The sequence below is a fragment of the Amphibalanus amphitrite genome, unplaced genomic scaffold (genome assembly GCF_019059575.1).
Source record: "Amphibalanus amphitrite isolate SeventyFive unplaced genomic scaffold, NRLGWU_Aamphi_draft 000736F_arrow, whole genome shotgun sequence".
NCBI classification, from domain to species: Eukaryota; Metazoa; Arthropoda; class Thecostraca; order Balanomorpha; family Balanidae; genus Amphibalanus; species Amphibalanus amphitrite.
The window spans coordinates 217,810-239,039 of record NW_024882230.1 but is presented as its reverse complement, the minus strand read 5'-3'; the positions used below and the strand labels follow the sequence as shown (position 1 = coordinate 239,039).

Here is a 21,230-nt window from a genome sequence, read left to right as displayed (position 1 = left end):
AGTCGTTTAAACTTCAATAACGACAAATATCAACGCCTGACCGCCACCCACTGTGCCAGAAATTACGCAATATAACCGCCGACATCGCGCCTCCTCTCCCTATCACTGACGTACCGTTTTCTTCCACGGCGCAGAATCCGAGGGCGAGCGACAGCGGCCCGTGCACCACCCGGTCTACATCCAGCGCTGCCAGAGGCACGCCCAGCGCCTCGTTGGCGGCCACAGCCATCAGCAGCACATACTGCAGCTCGTAGTGCAGGTGAACCGAGGCCAGCGGGGGCGCCGCGGAGGCCGGCCGCTGCCGCAGCGGAACAGTCTTCTCCCGCCAGCGCGCTGCACTGTCGGCGGACGGCGGCAGCGTGACCTCCGGCGCCAGGGCGACGCACGCCAGCAGTGCGGCGCACACTGCGCGGCGGCTGCTGCGGCCGGCCGTGGCGCGCCGCCACACCACCAGCGCCGCGGCCAGCAGTCGCAGCGGCGCCGGCACGCCAGCCACGGCAGCCGGGCTAACGCCGAGCACGGTCATCAGCTCCAGCTCGCGCGTGGCCGGGTCGGCGGTCGGCCCCGACGGCTGCAGCGGCGGCAAGGCGGCGGCGACGGTCCGCTCGGCCACCCGCCGGCCCTCCCGGAGGTAGAGGGTCACTGCGCGCTCCCGGCCGGCCAGCAGCGAGGCGAGCCGCGCCAGGAGCGGCGCCGCCGCCAGAGCCGCGGCAGGCGCCGTCGACACTTCCACGGCCGGCTCCAGTAGCGCCGGCGCTCCCCCGGCCGCGTCCAGCACGGAGGCGGGTAGCACCGCGCCCGCCACCGGCAGACTAGCGGCACCGACCGGCGGCGGATCCCCGGCGGGCGGAGAGCGCTCCACCAGGACACCGTACAGCTCTGGCTGCGCCGAACGCAGGAACTCGAACGAGTCGTCGGCGATGGCGGCGGCGACCAGCGCCGCGTGCGCCTCCACCACCGCGCGGTCCTTCTCCGGCAGCGTGCTGAGCACCTGGCAATAGCAAACGTCAACGTTAATTAATGTCGGCGACAAGTCAAGGGCTGCGGCAGAAATTACCATGGGTGGAGCCCCTAGCGCAATCAAGGTCAATGTCGGGCCAAGAACAGCATAACTCGAGCTCACAGAAGTCAGCACATTCCTTATAAGGTAGGGTACCGGCCGGTACCCGGCTAACCTTGTCTAGCGCCTGTTGGCGCGATGTCTGCGTGGCCAGCCAGCGGAGCAGCGTCTTGATCCTCTGCCCTGGCCGCTCCCGTCCGCCGGCTCGGGAGCCGTGCGCCGCGTACAGTCGCCGGAAGAACGGGTCCAGCGCGGCCGGCGGCACCGTGTCGTTGCCGGGCAGCGTGGCCAGCAGCGGCAGATGCTCGGCAGAGACGTTGTAGTGGCTCAGCAGCCTGCCGCCCGTGCACTGACAGCGTCACCGGGGTTCGGACGCGCGCCGCGGCGGTCGCTCAGCTCACCCCGCCACCGCCACTGTCGGGAACGACCGGGGAAACGCAGACCATGCCGACAATGAAACCGCGTCTAATTAGTGTCGCAGAGAAAATCGAAAACAGGATGCTTTAGCTTAGGATACATCATTCGTGGTTAATCATTACTGCACTACTATATCGTTAAAACTTCTTTTAAAGTTACTTTCTAACAGGTGACATTCAGTCCTGTTACGAACTAAATACTAATATGAATTAAGTAGTAGTGAACGATCAAAAGCTGAGGACACTGTGACACAAAATATGGCCGGACCGTCTATTGGTCACTACACACTATCCCCCATTTTCCGAGTACCAGGTTCCCGGGCCCCGGCTGCACTGCTCTGACTCCTCTTCCCCCACACACAGACGGTCACGGACCACCTACCTCTCAGGACGGAACACGACGCAGTTCATGAACGGCGCCGCGTGCGGCGCAGTGCACGGCCGCTGCCAGGGCGTCAGCCGCACCACGGGCGCGCCCAGGGCGCAGAGGTCCGAGTCGTCACTGAGCACGGCACAGCCGAGACGTCGTGCCACGGCGGCGGCACGGCGGTCCGCCTCTCCGGGACATTGTATCACCGGGACGGACAAACGGCGGGCCACCTACAAAACAGAGACAGACGGGGCATTGTATCACCGGCACAGACAGACGGCGGGCCACCTACAACAGAGACAGACGGGGCATTGTATCACCGGGGCAGAGAGACGGCGGGCCACCTACAACAGAAACAGACGGGGCATTGTATCACCGGGGCAGAGAGACGGCGGGCCACCTACAACAGAAACAGACGGGGCATTGTATCACCGGGGCAGAGAGACGGCGGACCACCTACAACGGAGACAGACGGGGCACTGTACTAACAGGACTGAGGACAGACAGACGGCGGGCCACCTACAACAGAAACAGACGGGGCATTGTATCACCGGGGCAGAGAGACGGCGGGCCACCTACAACAGAAACAGACGGGGCATTGTATCACCGGGGCAGAGAGACGGCGGACCACCTACAACAGAAACAGGCGGGGCATTGTATCACCGGGGCAGAGAGACGGCGGGCCACCTACAACAGAAACAGACGGGGCATTGTATCACCGGGGCAGAGAGACGGCGGGCCACCTACAACAGAAACAGACGGGGCATTGTATCACCGGGGCAGAGAGACGGCGGGCCACCTACAACAGAAACAGACGGGGCATTGTATCACCGGGGCAGAGAGACGGCGGGCCACCTACAACAGAAACAGACGGGGCATTGTATCACCGGGGCAGAGAGACGGCGGGCCACCTACAACAGAAACAGACGGGGCATTGTATCACCGGGGCAGAGAGACGGCGGACCACCTACAACGGAGACAGACGGGGCACTGTACTAACAGGACTGAGGACAGACAGACGGCGGGCCACCTACAACAGAAACAGACGGGGCATTGTATCACCGGGGCAGAGAGACGGCGGGCCACCTACAACAGAAACAGACGGGACATTGTATCACCGGGGCAGAGAGACGGCGGACCACCTACAACAGAAACAGGCGGGGCATTGTACTACAGGGACAGGGATTGAAACACGAATAGTTCAAAGTGTTTCACCGAATAGCATGAAGTCAGACAATGTACTGAAAATATGTGTAGCATTGATGTTTCACTGTTGACATTGAAGTTTCACTGTTGTATATTTATCCCTTTTCGAGAAATGTTGATTCAAAGTTGGAAACGTTTTTCTATGGGCCACCCGGTTAGAACCGGTTAGAAAAAAACGTTGAGTTATATAAAAAAGAAAATGCGGTAGCTTTGAAAATAACGGCACTGGTAAGATTCATTCCGGGGTAGTTTACCGCAAAATGAGTTTACCGCACTTGGTGAGATTAAAGATTATTACCTTCTGTTGAAGGTAAATCCAGCCAGTCTGTTTACCTGTACGAACGTTGTGCGAGCAAGAGGCGGGAAGATGTCCTCGCGTTGTCTGGAGGCGGCGACGCGAATTGACCGGTGCACCTTTTCAGTGAGCCGGCCCAGCTGTCTCGGCAGCTTGGCACCCGCTGCATCTCTGGCACCGTCCAGCAAGACCACGGCAGATATCTCACAGCTGAAACCGCGGAACAGGCACGAGGCATGCATATTTTAGTGGACCGTTCCTGTTCTACCGTTCGACCGTTCCTGGTATGTGTGCCTATCATACCTATGCATGTGAATCGATGTGGATGATGTGGATTTAAAGGAATGCATATGCCGCATGTTGTGTTTTCTTAACCCGCGCCCTGGTGAGGTCTGTTTATAACGCGACCTGGTGGGGGGGGGGGCTATTTTTTGCCCCCCACCCCTCGTATCTCCGAAACTACTGGACGGATCCGCAAAATTCAAACGGCGTTCGAAAGGCCTGTCAAATTTGTCGAAGGAAACCAAATTTCATTGACCTCAGAGTCACCGATGACGTCACAGGTCAGGTCAAAGATGAAATGTTTCACCGTTCACGGGTCTTCTAGGGAATGCGCTATAACACCGAGGAAAACGCATTTTGTCGAGAATCAGCGATAGGGCGTCAGTTGCCTAGTAGATATGTTGCTGTTAGAGGTCACTGACAATACCAGTTCAGGTCACAGGTCAGGTCACCAAGGGTCACAGGTCAGGTCACATGAGCCCAACTTTACTAAGGTTGTGTGATGCATGTTTTATGGCCAATTTTTCATTTCCAACTCAATGGTGTTGGTTGAAAGACTATCAGGTACGGCTTAGGTCACTTTCTGGTGAAGTGCAGGTCAAGGTCAGGTCAAGGTCAGGCCAAAAAAGGTCAAATTTTAAAGTTGATAGTTTTGCATAAAATGGGTATTGATTCGATGCAGCTCGTCACGGGGAGTCTAATGGTGGTCTTTGTTTTGCGCTACGGGGTCTAGAATTGCTAAAAATTGAGTTTGAAAATTTGACGTCATCAATTTTGAACAGTTCTTTCGCTATAACTTCGCCAAAAAAAGAGGTATCAATCTCAAATTTGGTATGTGGATGGAAGGCGGTAAGGACTATCACATATATTCCGGTTTTTGCGAAATTCAAAAAACTTTTTGGATTTTTCGATTATCATATCCAAAAAAAATATTTTTTGATTTTTGGGGGTCAAAATCCAAAAATTTAAAAAATCCGAGATAGCAGTTTTGTAGCCCTGTCCATTCTACAGCTTTTATGTCTTTATCATTTTTCTGTATTTGCAAAGCTATAGGCCTGACAGCTCTTCCCGCGAAACCCTTTTTTGGGTCGAAAACGGCAGAACATGACGTCACTCTGACGTCATTTCCGGCCAACCTATCATAGCCCTTGGAAAATTTTGGTCACAATGTGTAAAATTGATGTCCGGGAGGGTACTGAAAGTTTGGTGACGATCGGCGCAGCGGTTCTGGAGATATATCGAAAAGTCTGGAGGGGGGGGGCAAAAAATAGCCCCCCCCCCCACCAGGTCGCGGGTTAAAATTTGGAAGACATTCAGATTTTAGGACCATTATGACTGAACAAAAATTGCGGTAAAAAGGGTAAGAGTAAAGTGTCAATAACAGTTAAGCAAGGACTAAAATAGTCAGCAGGTAAGCTTTTTTTGTTTGATTGAAAACCAGTGATTTAAGCATTGTTGTCCACACTATGGCCATTTCTTGTCTATTTTGTTGGGTTAAGCTCTTTCGGTCTGACGACGAGACCATTTCAGAGCCGGGAGAATTATAGGAATTAGTATACGGCCTTGGGAAAGGCCACCGCACACTATCCATTCGGCCGGTTCATTCGGTCGTTACAGCGGCGATTTTCTCGCGCAAGTGTCTATATCGGCCGAATGGCCGAATCGCTTAGAGCAGAAATATCGTCGTTGAAATATCGCCTAAACTGTTGTAACCGAATTCCAAGAGCGCAAGTAATGAATGTTTTATAATGAATATTGGAAAAGACCAAATAGAATCCAGCTTCATATATTTAGTGCATCGTTCAAAAAAGAAACAAAATTAGAGGTTAATTGCAGTTGGAGTATGTAGCTTGCTTGATAATGAAAACAAATTGGCTGTTAAAAACAAACATTGAGCAAAGTACACCGACTATTGAGGTCTAAATGGTCTGAGCATATCGCAAGCGATTAACCAAACTTAGCAACATTAATGTGCATTGTATTGATGCTCTGGGACCAAAAGATTTAGTTATCTGCATGCTGAGCCACCAAACAACCCGTACACACTTCAACTAGCCATCGCGATACTGTACTTCAAGCTGGCACTCCAAAGGGTGCAGGAGAGACGCAGACCCTTGGTCCGGCGCATGGGGTCAGCGACGTGCTACAGCGCCGAGACGAGCCGGGCGAGCACGCCAACCGAGAGCAGGAGCTTCGGCTCAACGACCCCCAGCGACACAGGTTCAGTATTTCCGACTGAGCTGGAGAGCCAGATCACCCGCTCGACCACCACCTTCCTCCAGCCGGTGAGCGCACCGCTGCGGCTGGCGATTACACTCCACTATCTGGCGTCGGGGGCTGATTTTTCCGCTCTGGCGCCGAGCTACCGGCTCGCGGAGTCGACCACGCGCGCGTTGGTGTACATCTGTTGCGCGATCGTGAACGTCCGCGGTGCAGTGTACCTGCCGGAGCCGACGGAGGAGACGTCGCGCGCCAGTGAGCGGAAGTTCCGGGAGCGATGGCTTTTTTTCGAACCGCTTTTACACACTGACCGAAAGTCAGGTCGGCATCATTCAACGGTTTAGCCACCTGTTGTACACTTTGAAGTGCTGCGAGCGTTTCGACTGGGCACGGCTGCTCCTTGCGGACACTGGTGATGCCGGCACCGACCGCTCCAGAGACGGGGCTGGCCCGAGCGCCGGCCTTGGAGCTGGTGCTGCTTGCCGGGGCGCCGGCCCCGGGGACAGAGCTGGTGCGCCGGCCGTTTGCGGTTCAGCTGGTGCCGCATCGTCCAGGAAGACTCGTGTTTCATGAAACTGGCTTGTTGTGTACCGCTTGAATGAGATCCACTTCTCCGACCCAACTGAAAACATAGGGACTTTGTTAATTTTGAACGCCACCTGTTGTGCTGCTGGGCCCACGACCCGCGTCATCGTTTTAGCCCGAGTCATCCATCCTCTTGGGTCCAGCCCACCTCGAGTGAGGCCACTGCAATGGCGTGTTTATAGGTATCAGGTAATGACACTCGGTACACCCTCCACACCGGCTGAGCCGACAGTAGATGTCGCCTCTGCTGCCTGCTGGGAGACGCGCGCGCCATCTAAAGGCGGGTTGGTGGAACAGCTATCAAAGGTCCGCTCATCACACTGAAATGTGTACAACTGTACACAAAGGTGGATCTGCACTGGTTGGAGTGGACACCTGGTTCATTGACCCGGCAGAGAAGAAAACTATCACTATTGTGAAAGATCTCTGGGGAATAAATGATACACAAAACAGTATTGAATGGTGAATAGTTACCTACTACAGAAAGGACAGGTGGCTATTTTTATATTTCAGTGCCATTACATTTTATTTAACATAAAATGAGCTCCTGTAGAGCAGACAAAAACACAAAAAAACACATTCAGCATGCTGATCTCACAACTCTTTCAATGCAAATATTGCATGCAAGTGTTTGTGTGCATCCCATAAAGCCTTTACAATGTTCCAGACTTTTCTTTCATGGCCCCGCGTTTGACACAACCAACATCTTGATCTGGCAGAAACACAGAAAAGGAAAAAATACTCTGAAAATGGAATTTCTATTATACTTTGACAACTCAGATCAAGATTTTGAATTATGGCACTTCTTGTACCATAAGAAAGAGTTGTGCTCAACACTTTCACCAACCATGCCATGAAGTACCTACATATCTAATATGTGACACATTGACATTAGTGCGACAGTAGCCTGTCGGAGGCAATGTGAATAAAATGATAAATAAAAACCCAGATTGCATGGTAAGAACATTATATGAGAACATTACAGGTACTTTCAATGTCTTTGACTTGCAAGGTTTGAATTTTGATGGAATAATTTAAGAATAGCTCCTTGAAACTTAGAACTTGTGTCCAGCATTTCAAGTTAACTGGCAAAAGCAGAAAATATTTGCTTATATGGATAATAAATGGCCATTTTCCAAGAATACCTACTGTGGCATTGAGTAGTAGACAAATTTATGCCCACTGACTATGTATAATCATGGCAAATGGAGAAAATGGGGAAATGGAAATTGAAATTGAAATGAAAAGTGGAGCAGAGATGGTTGAAACCAATATTTAAACAACATTTCAATCTGAATCACATATGCAATTGACAAAATACACAACACAGATATTCATTCGAATACTTACTTCATTTCCATCGCAAACAACTCCACACCACACGAGCCCCTCACATCGAAAATGATTGGAATGTAAACAACCGGACTTGTCAAGGTTGTATGAAAACAATATGGCGGCTGTTGATTTTCGGCCGCTAAATGACTGCTTCGGCGAGAAAAGTTCAACCGGTCGAACTTTTTTTCGGTCGTCGCGTGAACATCGCTTGAGCCGAATGCCTGAATAATATGGGCCGAATGCACCGTCGTTGGTTCGTTGTTTCGGCCGATATAAAGACTCGCGCGAGAAAATCGCTGCTGTAACGGCCGAATGAACCGGCCGAATGGCTAGTGTGCGGTGGCCTGGGGGAGACATTAGACTGGGCAGGCACCCTACCGAGTCACCGGGACTGAGCCCATTCGAATATACAGGCCCCAAGTACTCCCTGCACCCGGCCACGGGTGTGCTCCCCAGTGGCGGATCCAGGGAGGGGCATGGGGGCCGTGCCACCCCCCCCCCTTGGGCCTCCCAGGGGGCACCATCACGGAGTTTTTTTTAATTCATCACGGAGGTCACCGACGGGACCACCGGCATCACAGGGGCACCACCGGCCTCGCAGGGGCACCTTGGGCCTGTCAGGGGCACCACCGGCCTCGCAGGGGCACCTTGGGCCTGTCAGGGGCACCACGGGCCTGTGGGGGGCACCTCAGGCTTGTTAGGGGCACCACAGTCCTGTCAGGGCCCAGGGGCAGCAGCGGCCTAGCAGGGGCACCACAGGCCCGCCAGGGGCGCCAAAGACCTAGCAAGGGCACCACGGGCCCGTCAGGGGCACCTTATGCTTGTTAGGGCCCAGGGGCACCACAGTCCTTCCAGGAACACCAAAGGCCTGTCAGGGTCACCAAAGACCTAGCAGGGGCACCACAGGCCTCGCAGGGGCACCTTGGGCCCGTCAGGGACACCACGTGCCTACCGGGGACACTTCAGGCTTGTCAGTGGCACCACAGTCCTTCTAGGGGCACCACAGGCCTGTCAGGGGCACCACTGGTCTCGCAGGGGCACCTTGGGCCCGTCAGGGGCACCACAGGCATGCCAGGGGCACCACGTGCCTGTCGGGGACACTTCAGGCTTGTCAGTGGCACCACAGTCCTGTCAGGGCCCAGGGACACCGGTGGCCTAGCAGGGGTACCACAAGCCTGCCAGGGGCACTACCGGCCTAGAAGGGGCACCACCGGCCTCGCAGGGGCACCATGGGCCTGTCAGGGGCACCATGGGCCTGTCAGGGGCACCACAGGCCTGTCGTTGGCACTTCAGGCTTGTCAGGGGCATCAACGTCCTTCCAGAGGCACCACAAACCTGTCAGGGGCACCTGCGGCCTAGAAGGGGCACCACCGGCCTCGCAGGAGCACCATGGGCCTGTCAGGGGCACCACGGGCCTGTCGTTGGCACTTCAGGCTTGTCAGGGGCATCAACGTCCTTCCAGAGGCACCACAAACCTGTCAGGGGCACCTGCGGCCTAGCAGGGATACCACAGGCCCACCAGGGGCAACACACACAAATTTTTTTTAAAAAAATATAAAAAAAAACTGAAAATAGGGGCACCATCAAAACGAAGTGGCCGAAATCCGTTGAGTTTTTAATTTTGGGTATAGGTAGGGGCACCACTTCTATTCATGGCCTCCCCCCCCCCTTGGAGCTTTCCTGTATCCGCCACTGGTGCTCCCTCGGGACAAGGGAGTAGCCCGCATGAGATAAAGTTGCCGGTCCGGCCCGGACCGAGTCTTGCGGCGTGGAGAAGGATTTGAATGTCCTGAGGATGGAAACGACGGACGGGTGACCATGGCCAACTTCCATCCATATCTAAATAACGGCATTTACCTATGAGACAATGTGGTATCGTGATCCTGTGTTGGGAACTTTCCATCATGCCGTGCCTGTGTGCGCCGGGCGGCGCCGGCCGAGTAGCGCGGGCGCGGACTCGAGCGCGCGGACCAATCGGCAGCCGCCACGACCACGGTGACCCCGCCGAGCTGACCGGCGCGGCGGTCGGGTCAGACAGTGCGCGCGGTGCGGCCGGTCGAGGCTGATGTGTTCTTTTTGTGGCGCTTATTTGAACTCTTTCGTTATGTATTTCATTCTTGCTTTACGTTAATATACTACATTGGCGACGAGGATCAAGAATTAAGTTAATAGCGCTCAAGATATCAAGATGTATCAGGCACCAGCTCCGCCGGAGTTCCTCTCCAAGCCGGGACAGCGTCCTGGTAACTGGCAGGCGTGGTTCGAGGACTTCATCATGTACGGTGAGGCCAGCGGGTGGTCTGATTGGTCTGACCTCCGCAGGACGGCGTTTCTGTTGACATCTGTCGGTGCAGAGGCACGTCGTCTGTACCGCGCTGCAGTCTCAGTTGACGATGCTGACCTTAAGAGCGAAGGTAGCGTGTCTGATGATCATTCCGGAACGCACCTACGTTTTGATAAGGCCGTAAGCGTTCTCAAGAAACTGTTTGCCAGTGACGCTGATGTTCGTTCGGCACGTTTGCAGTTTCGACAGATTAAGCAGCGTCATGGAGAGTCCAATGTCATCTTTCTGGCAAACCTGAGGGAGGCAGTCGCAAAATGTAATTTTGGGGAACTGACTGATGAAATGCTGCGCGATGCTTTCATTGAAGGATGCATGTCTGATCCGTTACGTGACAAACTGATCATGACTGACCGACTGACCCTCTCCCAACTGGAGGAACTGGCCGCCGCGCACGATCGTGGTCTGCAGCGGAAGGCCTTGCTGCAGGGCACCGTGAGCTTCCAGTCACCAGCACCAGTGGAGGTCGCGTTCGCCGGACGCCGGAACAGCGCCCCAGCGCGGAGGACACCACAGAAACAGCTTGCAGGTGGGAAGTCTGGGACATGTCGGGCGTGTGGTATGAAGGGCCACTGGGCTAAGGATAAAGTCTGTCGAGCCAAGTCTCAGAAGTGTTGGAAGTGTGGGTCTCTGGGCCACTTCAGCAACTGTTGTCCCAACCAGAGTAAGAGTGTCGATGCTGTGCAAATTCTGTCAGTGTCTGCCCAAGATGTCAATGCTGTTCGTGAGGTGCCATGTCCATACTACACCGTGACCATCAACAGACACCCAGTGAGGATGCTAGTCGACACCGGTTCTGCGGTAAGCATCATTCCAGCGAGGCTCTACCACCAGAACTTCAGCAGCGTTCAGCTGCGGCCAGCTGGTCCGCTGTCTCAGTGGAACGGCAGCGGCATCAACGTCCTGGGGAAGATGACGGTGACCGTCCGTGGACCTGACTCTGGAGAGGTGCTCGCAGACATCTACGTCGCGGTGGGACAGCTGCCACTCATGGGCAGGGACCTGCAGCAGCAGCTGGCACTGACCGTGCGTCACGGCAACGTGGTCTGTCAGGTGAGCAGTCAGGTGCTGCCAGCGATCAGAGGGTACGTGCACAAGGTACGTCTTCGACCTGACGCCGTCCCCGTGCAGCTGCCGCTGAGGACAATGCCGTACGCTCTGAGAGATGAGGTAGGTGCCCATCTGGAGGACTTGGAGCGGCAGGGTATCATTGAGCGAGTGGATCGTGCTGCATCTCCATGGCTCTCACCGATCGTAGCCATCCGTAAAAGGGGAGGTAAAGGTCTACGGATTTGCCTCGACTTGTCTGAGGTGAACAGAGCTGTCATCTCAAATGGTCATCCAATTCCTGACATGCAGGAGATGCTGGAGAAGCTGCGTGGTGCGAAGTGCATGTCGACTCTAGACATGAAGTCGGCGTACCACCAGTTGGAGCTCCACGAGTCGTCCAGGGACCTGACGGCGTTCATCCACGACGGCCAGACCTGGAGGTATCGAAGATGCTGCTTTGGGTTGAAGAGCATGCCGCAATGCTTCCAGAAGCTGATGGAGTGTGTGCTGACCGGTGTGCCAGGGGTGCATGTGTACCTCGACGATGTGATCGTCACTGGGTGCAGCCGGCAAGAGCACGATGACCACCTCCAACAGGTTCTTCGGCGACTGGAGGACCACAACATCACGCTGAACCGTCAGAAGTGCAAGATCGGAGTGACGTCGGTGGACTTCCTGGGTTTCACCGTGACTGACGGCAGGATCTCCGTGTCGTCTGAGCGCGTCCAGGGCTTGCGTAGCCTGGCGGTGCCGAAGTCGAAGAAGGAGCTGCAGGCTGTGCTGGGTTCCCTGGGCTTCTACTGTAAGTTTGTTCCAGGTTACAGTACCCGCGTCGAGTCTCTCAGACGCCAGCTGAGGAAGGATGCTCCAGAGTTCGCCTGGACTCCAGAGATGGATGCGGCATTCAACGACGTCCGGCAGGCGATCCTCGACTCTGACGCCCTGTCGATGTTCGACCCCAGCCTGCCGACCGTTGTCACGACGGACGCCAGTGACGTCGGCTTGGGAGCCGTCTTGAGCCAGGTGCATCCTGAGGGCGAGAGAGTCGTCGCCTTCGCTTCGTCCACGCTCAACGCTGCACAACGGAGGTACAGTGTCACAGAGCGTGAGGGGTTAGCGTGCGTCTGGGCCTGTGAAAAATGGCACAAATATCTGTGGGGTCAAGAGTTTGTGCTACGTACCGATCATGCTGCCTTGAAATCGCTGTTGACTGTCAGGGGTGTTGGTCGTGCCGGCATGAGGATGTCTCGCTGGGCGGTGCGCCTGATGAACTACTCGTTTGCAGTGGAACACGTCAAGGGCCAGCTGAACCCGTCTGACGGCCTCTCCAGACTGCCGGGACCGGAGCAAGAGGTCGAGGATGACGAGTCCGAGCTGGTGGCCTGCCTCGCCGACGAGACGTCAGCCGTCAGCCGTGAGGAGCTAGCGGTAGCGGGACGGGAAGACGCTGAGGTAAGGGCCCTGATGGACCAGATCCCTCGGGAGTGGCCCCGTCGCTTCAGTGATGTTGATGACGTCCTCAGGCCGTATTTCCGCTGTAAGCAGGAGCTAGCTATCGACGGTGAGCTGATTTTGCGTGGTGAACGGATCGTGGTTCCCACTGTGCTCAGACCTCGGTTGCTGACGCTGGCACATGAATCCCACCAGGGTATCGTCCGGACCAAACAGCGGCTTCGAGCGCTGTTCTGGTGGCCCGGAATGGACGCAGCGGTGGAGACGACCATCAAGGAGTGCCCAGCCTGCATCGTGGCCGACAAGACGGCGAAGACGAGGTTCGCACCACTCAGTCCTGTTCCCCTGCCAGCTGCAGCCTGGGATAAGGTGGGACTTGACTTCATCGGCCCGATGACAGGACCACCAAATCAAAGGTATGCGATAGTCCTCGTAGACTATTACTCGAAATGGCCAGAGATGGCGTTTGTCCGTGAACCGTCAAGTGATGCTGTCATTGACTTTCTGCTGACTGTGACGTCACGGGAGGGATGGCCAAGGGAGGTTGTCACTGATAACGGTACTCACTTCACATCTGTGAAGTTTGGACAGTTTCTGAAGAAGCATGGTGTCAAGCATGTCAGAGTGTCACCGTATCACCCTGCAGGTAGTGGTGCTGTAGAGCGTTTGAATCGTGACATCAAATCTGCTCTCCAGATGGCGGACCAGCAGTCGGTGGACCGCCGACAGTACCTGCAGTCCTACCTCCGCACGTACCGAGCGACGCCGCACGGAACGACCGGCCGGAGCCCGTCCGAGCTGCTCCACGGCCGGCAGATGCGGACGGACCTGGACAGCGCAGTCGCACCGGAAGGTGGCAGCACCGGAGACGCCGCCTTGCGACAACGGGTCAGCCGAAAGCAGCGCCAGATGAAGCGACACTTCGACAACAGGAAGCGGGTCTGTGCACCGACCATCCAGGTGGGAGACTGGGTCCGGTATCGGGTGATGCCGCGGCCACGTAAAGGACGCCCGCGTTTCTCGTCACCGTGTCGTGTAACTGCTCGTCGTGGACCTGCTTCGTATGAGCTGGAGGGTGGAGTGCGTGTCCACGCGGAGCGCCTGTCTCGCTGCTCACCACCCGATCTTCCCAGGTCTGCACCGTCTCCTGAGTGCACTGGAGTACCGGAGGCCGAGGTGGACCTGCCCTGTCAGCCAGTCACAGACTCTGCTGCGTCGTCGACCGTCGGGCTGCGACGGCGAGCGCCAATCGCAGTCGACGCCGCTGCCAGCGCTGCCACTGGTGACGTGACGTCGGAGCAGTCGTCCGTCGCCGGAGCAGCCGCAGCGCCTAGCCTACCTCGCGACGCTGGCGATGGTGCTGTTCATCGTGCTGGAGGAGATCACCAGGCGGAAACCGGGACGACGACGACCGAGCGTGCGGGTGACGAGTCGGCGTCATCTTCGGAGCCGGCTTCGCCGTATCGAACGCGTAGTGGACGTGTCGTACGTGCGCCGGATCGCTTTGTTTAAGGGGGGAGAAAAGTGTGGTATCGTGATCCTGTGTTGGGAACTTTCCATCATGCCGTGCCTGTGTGCGCCGGGCGGCGCCGGCCGAGTAGCGCGGGCGCGGACTCGAGCGCGCGGACCAATCGGCAGCCGCCACGACCACGGTGACCCCGCCGAGCTGACCGGCGCGGCGGTCGGGTCAGACAGTGCGCGCGGTGCGGCCGGTCGAGGCTGATGTGTTCTTTTTGTGGCGCTTATTTGAACTCTTTCGTTATGTATTTCATTCTTGCTTTACGTTAATATACTACAGACAAATACAAGAAAAAGTGCAAAATTATTGTTACAGTCGTTCGGCGTATGTGGTTCTTCTAATCCGCTTCACAGTTCGTCAAATATTAAACAGGCAGGAATCTTCCCGAGTTGCGACCCGTCTAAAACTCTGATGCACGAAATTAATGGTATGGCGATAACTAACTCATTTACTCACACTGAGTCCTCTTCATAGGTGGAGAATTGTGACCAGCTGGGGGTGCTCGGGCGCAGCAAATCCGCCGCCGCCTAGCGGTGACCTTGACCCGCGCCGCCCGGCCGCGGCTCCAAAGCCAAGCCGGCGTGGCCGGCGTGGAATTGGGAGATCTCGAGCACCCCCAGTCCAGCACAATTCTCCACCCGTGGTCCTCTTTATACCTTCCGGCATGATCACCAAATAGGTTAAGAACAATACCATAGTCCACACTATTCCCGATCATTCTAGCAAGCACGCGTTCCGCCCCCGTCCAGCTGACCGCAGCGCGAGATTCTTCAATCTTCCCCACGTTTCACGACCAGCTGGCTGACGAATCAGTCACCAGGGCCCAATCTTGAGTGTGATCAGTGATGTCACACTCTCCGATGGCCGAACAGAAAGAAACTGGCGGTCGGAGACCGGCCGGTCCGAGGCGGTAGCGGTCACATCGGCCATTTTGTAACAAAAGCTTAACCCGCACACTGCTGGGCTATTCAGCCATACGCGCCCTGCTGTGGGGGGGGGGGATTCTGCCCCCCCCCCAACTTCGGAACCGATGATCGTATAAAGACGGGGAAAATGGCAATCGAAAGCTCTCAAAAGGCGGATCTATATAGCCGTTTTTTTTTTTGCTTGAGTAGGTCAGAGGTCAGATCAAGGTCAGGTCAAAAGCGTACAAAATGCAAATTTCTACAGTATCGGGTCTTGCACCGTAGTTGCCGAAGAATGGACTGAGACCCAAAACGTGTTCTTAGGCTACCAAGACAAAATTTGCTGCATGCAATGTCATGCAAAGGTCAAGGCCAAGATCAGGTAAGGTCACCAAATACGAAATATAGAAGAGGGCATGTGCGACACATGTTTTATGGGTTATTTTATTCATAAAATTCAATAGGCAGCGGGCACACTCAATTAGTGATATGGACCACATCTGGATGAATTTCAGGTCGAGGCCAGGTCAAGGTTGGTCAAGTGAGGTCAAATTTTAAAGCTGATTGTTAAGAACTAAAAAGGTGTTTATCTGATGCAGTTTTTCACGCCGAATCGAATGGTGCAATTTTTGTTTCCGTATCAGGTCTAGAAGTTCCAAACAAAATCATTTTTCGAAAATTTTGTGTTGTGCGTCAAAAAAGTTTAAAGAACTCCCACATTTTTAAATTGTGTCTTCTAAAAATTGGTATGTAGCTGCACATAGACCACTTCTCTAACAATATTCCGGTTTTTTTATAAACACAAAATTTTGGATTTATGTTGAATTTCTAAAAAAGTCAATAAAATTGGGCTAAAATCCAAAATTTGTAAAAAAAAAAAAAAACGAGATAGCCATTTGATAGACAAAGTAGAATCGCAGGCAACTTTTTTAATTACGTCTTGATTCCTTTAAAAATGAAGATGTTAGCAGCGTTTGAAGTTTTGCAATTTTTAAGCTAAAATGGTGTGACATAACGCCACTTAAACGTCATTTTCTCAAAAAAGTTCCGACGGATTTTGCTCAAATTTTCAGGGAACTTGTTAAATTAATGTATGATAAGTTACTGAAAGTTTAACGTCGCTGACGTAACGCGTTTAGAAGTTATTGGCGAAAAACGGAAGGGGGAAGATTCTGCCCCACCCCCCCCCCCCCCCCCCCAGTGGGGAGCGGGTTATTTCAGCAAACAAATAACCCAAATTACACAACTAATACTACTACTACTAGAATACAGATATACCAACTTACCTTCTCAAATCTAGAAGAAATGATTCAATGTCACTGGCATACGAAGCATAGTCTGTGCCCCACCCAGTGGACCTGGGCTTGCGCTTGAATATATGGTGAGCAACATTATCACCATCAATGACCAAATAGCAGCTGTTGATGTGCTCTTGCTGCAGAAGTGCCTTACATCTATGGTCCACAAAGGATGTAAAACCAAGTATTCCCATGCTTCTCTGTTGGCTGAAAGAAGGGATATGAATTATGGTGATCAGCTTGAACCACTTGGAGCACAATCCAACATTTTGGTGACAGTAAGGGTAAAATCCCTCTTTAGCACCCTGGGCTCAAAATTGAATAAAACCCACACCATATTGTCACAAACCATGTATCAACCTAGAAAATTGTTCATACAATCAATTAATGCTAAAAAAATCAGGTACAATACAAGCAGGAATAAAAAAATCTAATCTAACTGGACCTAACCTTATCTACTAACCTACCTAACCTACCAACCTACACCTACAACCTAAACCTACCAACCTACATCAAACAACCTAATACATACCCTACAACATTTGGATTCATTTCATACGGACTTTCAACTTTCTATTCAACTTTATTCAACTTTATACTACTACTTCCCTACAACCTAAATCTACCTACATAGGTACCACACAACCTTACCTGACTCAACGAGTGGTTGGGTGAAATTTATAAATATTTTGTGTAAAAAGTATTGTAAGTATCTAGCTATGTGTGATCTCATTTTTCTACCTGAGAATGATGTTTTCCTTTTTTCATGATTTTGTTTTGTGAATTTCTTCAGTTTTAAAAGAGTGCAAAAGAGGGAAATGATCCCAGTATTTAGTAAATGTGAAAGTTTACAACCAGTTGAATTGCTGAAATAGCAAAAAGAAAACATTGCCAGGGTTAACTTCTAGCTTGCATCTCATCATACTTATGAACATGACTCATGCATTGCCGTATGACTGGATCCCAAATTGTGTAACTGGTGACACCTGAGCCCTGATCGGCGGTCGGCTAGTACTCTTGCCCGCGCTCACATACGTGCATGTTACCCCGGCAATGGGCTATTGACCAATGAGAAGCGAGAAAAGTGTTACGTCACTGCGATTTTTCATATACCTGTGCCCCCCGGACCTAACGTAGTGTGCTCGCGCGGGTGCAGGGTCTCTGCGATCAAAAAAGAGCAGCGCGCCACTTGACGCCACAATTGTCAAAAGCTGCGTGTTAGTATGCTTTATTATGAATGGTGTGTGTAAAAGTGAGTTGTTAGGTTGTTAATTTGGAGGCAAAGGTTGGAATAAAATGTTATTTTTATTTCTATTGGTTGGAGTTTTTAGTCAAAAGATTTCGGTCTATAGCATTGATATTTACTGAAAATACCTTCGTTTGAATAAATTGCAGATATTTGGCAACTGAAGTGTTAGGTAAGCCTAAATGATACGTAAAAAGGTAACAGACACCCTAATTATCATTTGAGAAACGAAAATATATGAATTTCCCTTATAAGACTTGCTCAATATGCTACTCCGCGGTTTATGCCCCAAGGGTGTCCAAGGGTTCCCGTTAGTTTGACGTTGGCACTCGGCTCGCGCGTGAGGTGACGTCATCGCCCGTGACATCGGCTCGCGGAATGCGTCATACGGTCATACCCTGCACACAAAATAGCCGGCTGCCGAACAGCGCTCTGCAAAAATTGCCAATTGGAGTACAAATTTACTGATTTATCTGTGGAAGCCAGGAGGACAAGTAAGACTGTCGCCTACCAGCAATGTAACAGCATTTGAAACAGAGTTATTTCTGCACTTAAACATTCCCTGCAACAATGCATCTGTCTTGAGTCTCCGACAACGTAAAATCGTCATCCGAGACTGCAAATGCGGGGTTAGCAATAGTCCACTTTTGCGTTCATTCTCACAAGTTGACATTTGCGGTGCAGAGGGACGCAAGCTTCTGTCGAAGAGTTCCCACTTCCCAACTATTTCCACTGTTCAGATTGAATACCTATATCTGCAGTCAAACATCCAGACCACGCTTAACGATCGGTCTGTCCTCCCTTCCAAAAAACGTCGAACCAGACCATCTCAGCTTAGGCTGGATCTCAGGCTAAATTATTTTTTAACCACCACAAGCCTCCCCCCCCCCCAAAGATAAAAAACTGAACCAAGTCGAACCCCACGCCATGCATTACCGATGTATATAGGGCCTTGTTACCGATTACCTACCACGACCACGTGCAGCCGGGTGTATATCAAATATGCGACAGTTCATTAGTGCAAATACTACACGAGTGCTACAGATTCAGAAGTGCGACTGCTCGTTAGTGCGATTAAGTGCTACAGGGAGCCTGACGCCATTAGGCCCTTAGGCGGTTCAAAAAAGCGACGGTTTTGATTGGCTAGCGGTTGACCAATGAGGCTGCCCGTTCCACTGTGCTTTGCCAGGTACACTCCTCAACAACGCGATAGGGACGAGGCCGGTGCCATCCACAGCCGCCAGACCCGCCCGGGCCGGACCATGCGGGCCTACTCGGGCCGGCGCTCGGGCCGGGTGGGTGTGATTCATGATTTTAGGGCACCCGCGCTTCAGAGCTCAGCGGCACGGATGAGGGGAGGACAGCACCAGCCGCCGGGCCGGACCACGTGGAGCGCGGGCGGACCCGCTTGGGCCGGGTAGAGTATAGGGGGCCGGGGCGAGAGAAAGAATGGGATTGCAAATTCTGGGACGATTTGACGTTTTTTATGTCTATGAAGTGTAAGAAAACAGGCAATTATATAGTAGGAGCTAAATAGAAATTGACAAGTGTCATTTTATCTTCATCGGAACACTGCCGTGTACAAACCAATGAACCAGTAGGTAGTTAACCCGGCAGTTGCTGGGGTATTTCGCCACCCACCGTTTGCTGGGGGGGGGGGGGGGGCGTTAAACGCCCCCAGCCGATAACTCGAGAACCAATAGGCGCAGTGAAACGCACGAGGCGGCAAACGAAAGAGCGCGACGAGACGCTTCAGATGAGTACTTTAAAGTTGAATTTTGAGGTCACAGGTCGGGTCAAGGTCAGGTCAAACACCTGAAATCGGGCTTTCAGTAGCATGGACTTCAGGACTTCGCAATGGGCGCCTCTCGCCATAAACTCTGTCAAAACGGTGCATAATCCATCTTATAAGGCCTACAAGAGTGTCAGCTCCATATAGGGGTCAGTCAAGCATAGGTCAGGGTCAAGGTCAGGTCAACCGGGTAGGCACATATCCCCGAAAATCAAAACTGATATTCGCAGCCTGTGACACATGTTTTATAGGTAATTTGTGGCGTAGAACACGATGGTGACATTCATTTTATCATATGTGTACGTGTTTGGCTCAAAAAGTTCAATTTAAGAAATTCATGTATCATGGTCGTGAAGTAGTCACGAAAAATTGCCAAGATTCAGTTCAAGATGTTGGAAAATGCGGAACGATAATCAATAATCGAAGATAGCCATGTGATTGATCATGGTATTGGCAGTCTAATGGCGTTTACGGCATGTCTGTATGTCTATTCTGTGATTTTATATGATTTTTTGAACATATGCCGTTTTTGGTCGAAAACTCAGAAATCATGACGTCACTAAAACCTCGATATCTCAAAAATTTTCCGACCGATTTTTTTGAAACTTTGTCACAATGAACTTCAATCAAATTCCTACAGGTACCCAAAATTTGGCGCGCCTGCGGTGCGCCGTTTTTATGCTATGTCCCAGCGAAAAAAGTGGGGGCGTTTAACGCCCCCCCCCCCCCAGCAACTCGCGGGTTAAAGGAAAAGGGCCACCTTTAACATGGGGATTGAAACTAAGATAGCCATCTTGTAGCCCGTGTCCGAAAACCTATCTGTTAACCTCCTTACGGCCGATTTCGGCCTCCATTCGTAGTTATCGGCAATTTTAAAAGAAAATACGCCAGGAATGCGTTCTTATCCCAGGAATGCGTTCTTATCCGACAATACAGCCACCCGCGGCGAGGCTTTGGTTTTTTACCAATCGGCTCCAACCAGCTCAGCTTTAACCAATCAGCTTATCTGACACAATCCGACGAGTCTGTCTTCTGAACGCTGATTGGCTTGAGTGTGACGTCATCGCTATGCCATCATACAGTAGGTGTCGTAGAGAGTATCAACATAGTACCAATATGTTAAATAGTTTTAAATACTTTTTCGCGAATTGTGCACTTCTGGCACCAGTTTTAAAAAGAAAATGAAAAATAATAATGTCAAAATGAAAAACAACGATATCTTCATATTTCGCGAAGGTGGCCCTTTTCCTTTAAGTGGATGAGGCCGACATATTTTTTAAGTGTCTCACCTCACTGTAGCGCAAAACCAAACATGAAACATAATAGGCATAGCTAAATGTGTTGATGAAATTGGACTGAGAAAGCAAATGCAGTTTTTGCAAATTGTTACTCAATCGTATAAAATCGTTCATCGTAAGTAGCAACACGTAACCCTTTGATTGCGAGAATTAAAGATTCCGACAAAACTTTCCCTGGTATCGTTTTCAGGACGTTTCCCTATGAAATTACTAGTTACCCTTATAGTAAACACAATTAAATTTCTGTTGTAGGCACCTACATGCACGGCCTACATAGCCTGCCAATTCACGGCGCCACAAATGAAGGTTTTCCATACTAAGCCACTTTTCTATGAGAACGTCGACTTTGATATGCAGTAGCCAGTATGCACTCGTAAGCTCGGCATTATCCACACTCCAGTCTCCCTCTTTTCCATTTTCTGTGGAATTTGGTTTGAATGCGTGCCTCTACTGTGCCTCGTCTGTCCTTCGGCTGGCCGTCGCTGCGCCGGTCGTTCGGCTCGGCGAGATGTATAAGCACTAGTAGTAGTAACTGCATAGGTGAACTCTAGGTAGGTATA

At 52.3% G+C, this 21,230-nt stretch overlaps 1 protein-coding gene and 1 long non-coding RNA gene across 3 annotated transcripts in view; both read right to left on the bottom strand.

Moving 5' to 3' along the window:
- The window catches only part of LOC122365378 (protein asteroid homolog 1-like), a 77,497-nt gene extending 58,760 nt beyond the window's left edge, over positions 1 to 18,737 (bottom strand). The window contains exons 1-7 of one of the 2 annotated variants that reach the window (XM_043336536.1): positions 18,330 to 18,450; positions 16,323 to 16,541; positions 3,386 to 3,557; positions 2,113 to 2,134; positions 1,859 to 2,054; positions 1,176 to 1,395; positions 115 to 991 (exon numbers count right to left, since the gene is read on the bottom strand). In XM_043336536.1, the coding sequence (XP_043192471.1) occupies positions 115 to 991; positions 1,176 to 1,395; positions 1,859 to 2,054; positions 2,113 to 2,134; positions 3,386 to 3,557; positions 16,323 to 16,541; positions 18,330 to 18,349 (1,726 nt within the window). In that variant the 5' untranslated portion in view covers positions 18,350 to 18,450. Of the gene's footprint in view, positions 1 to 114; positions 992 to 1,175; positions 1,396 to 1,858; positions 2,077 to 2,112; positions 2,135 to 3,385; positions 3,558 to 16,322; positions 16,542 to 18,329; positions 18,451 to 18,550 lie in introns of those variants that run through there. The other variant, XM_043336537.1, reaches the window with a different exon arrangement.
- On the bottom strand, positions 5,469 to 7,998 carry LOC122365379. The gene is made up of 2 exons (XR_006253729.1): positions 7,785 to 7,998; positions 5,469 to 6,471 (listed from the first exon to the last, which is right to left on the bottom strand). It is a non-coding gene; the product is annotated as an uncharacterized LOC122365379 (long non-coding RNA).
- Positions 18,738 to 21,230: the final 2,493 nt, after the last annotated feature.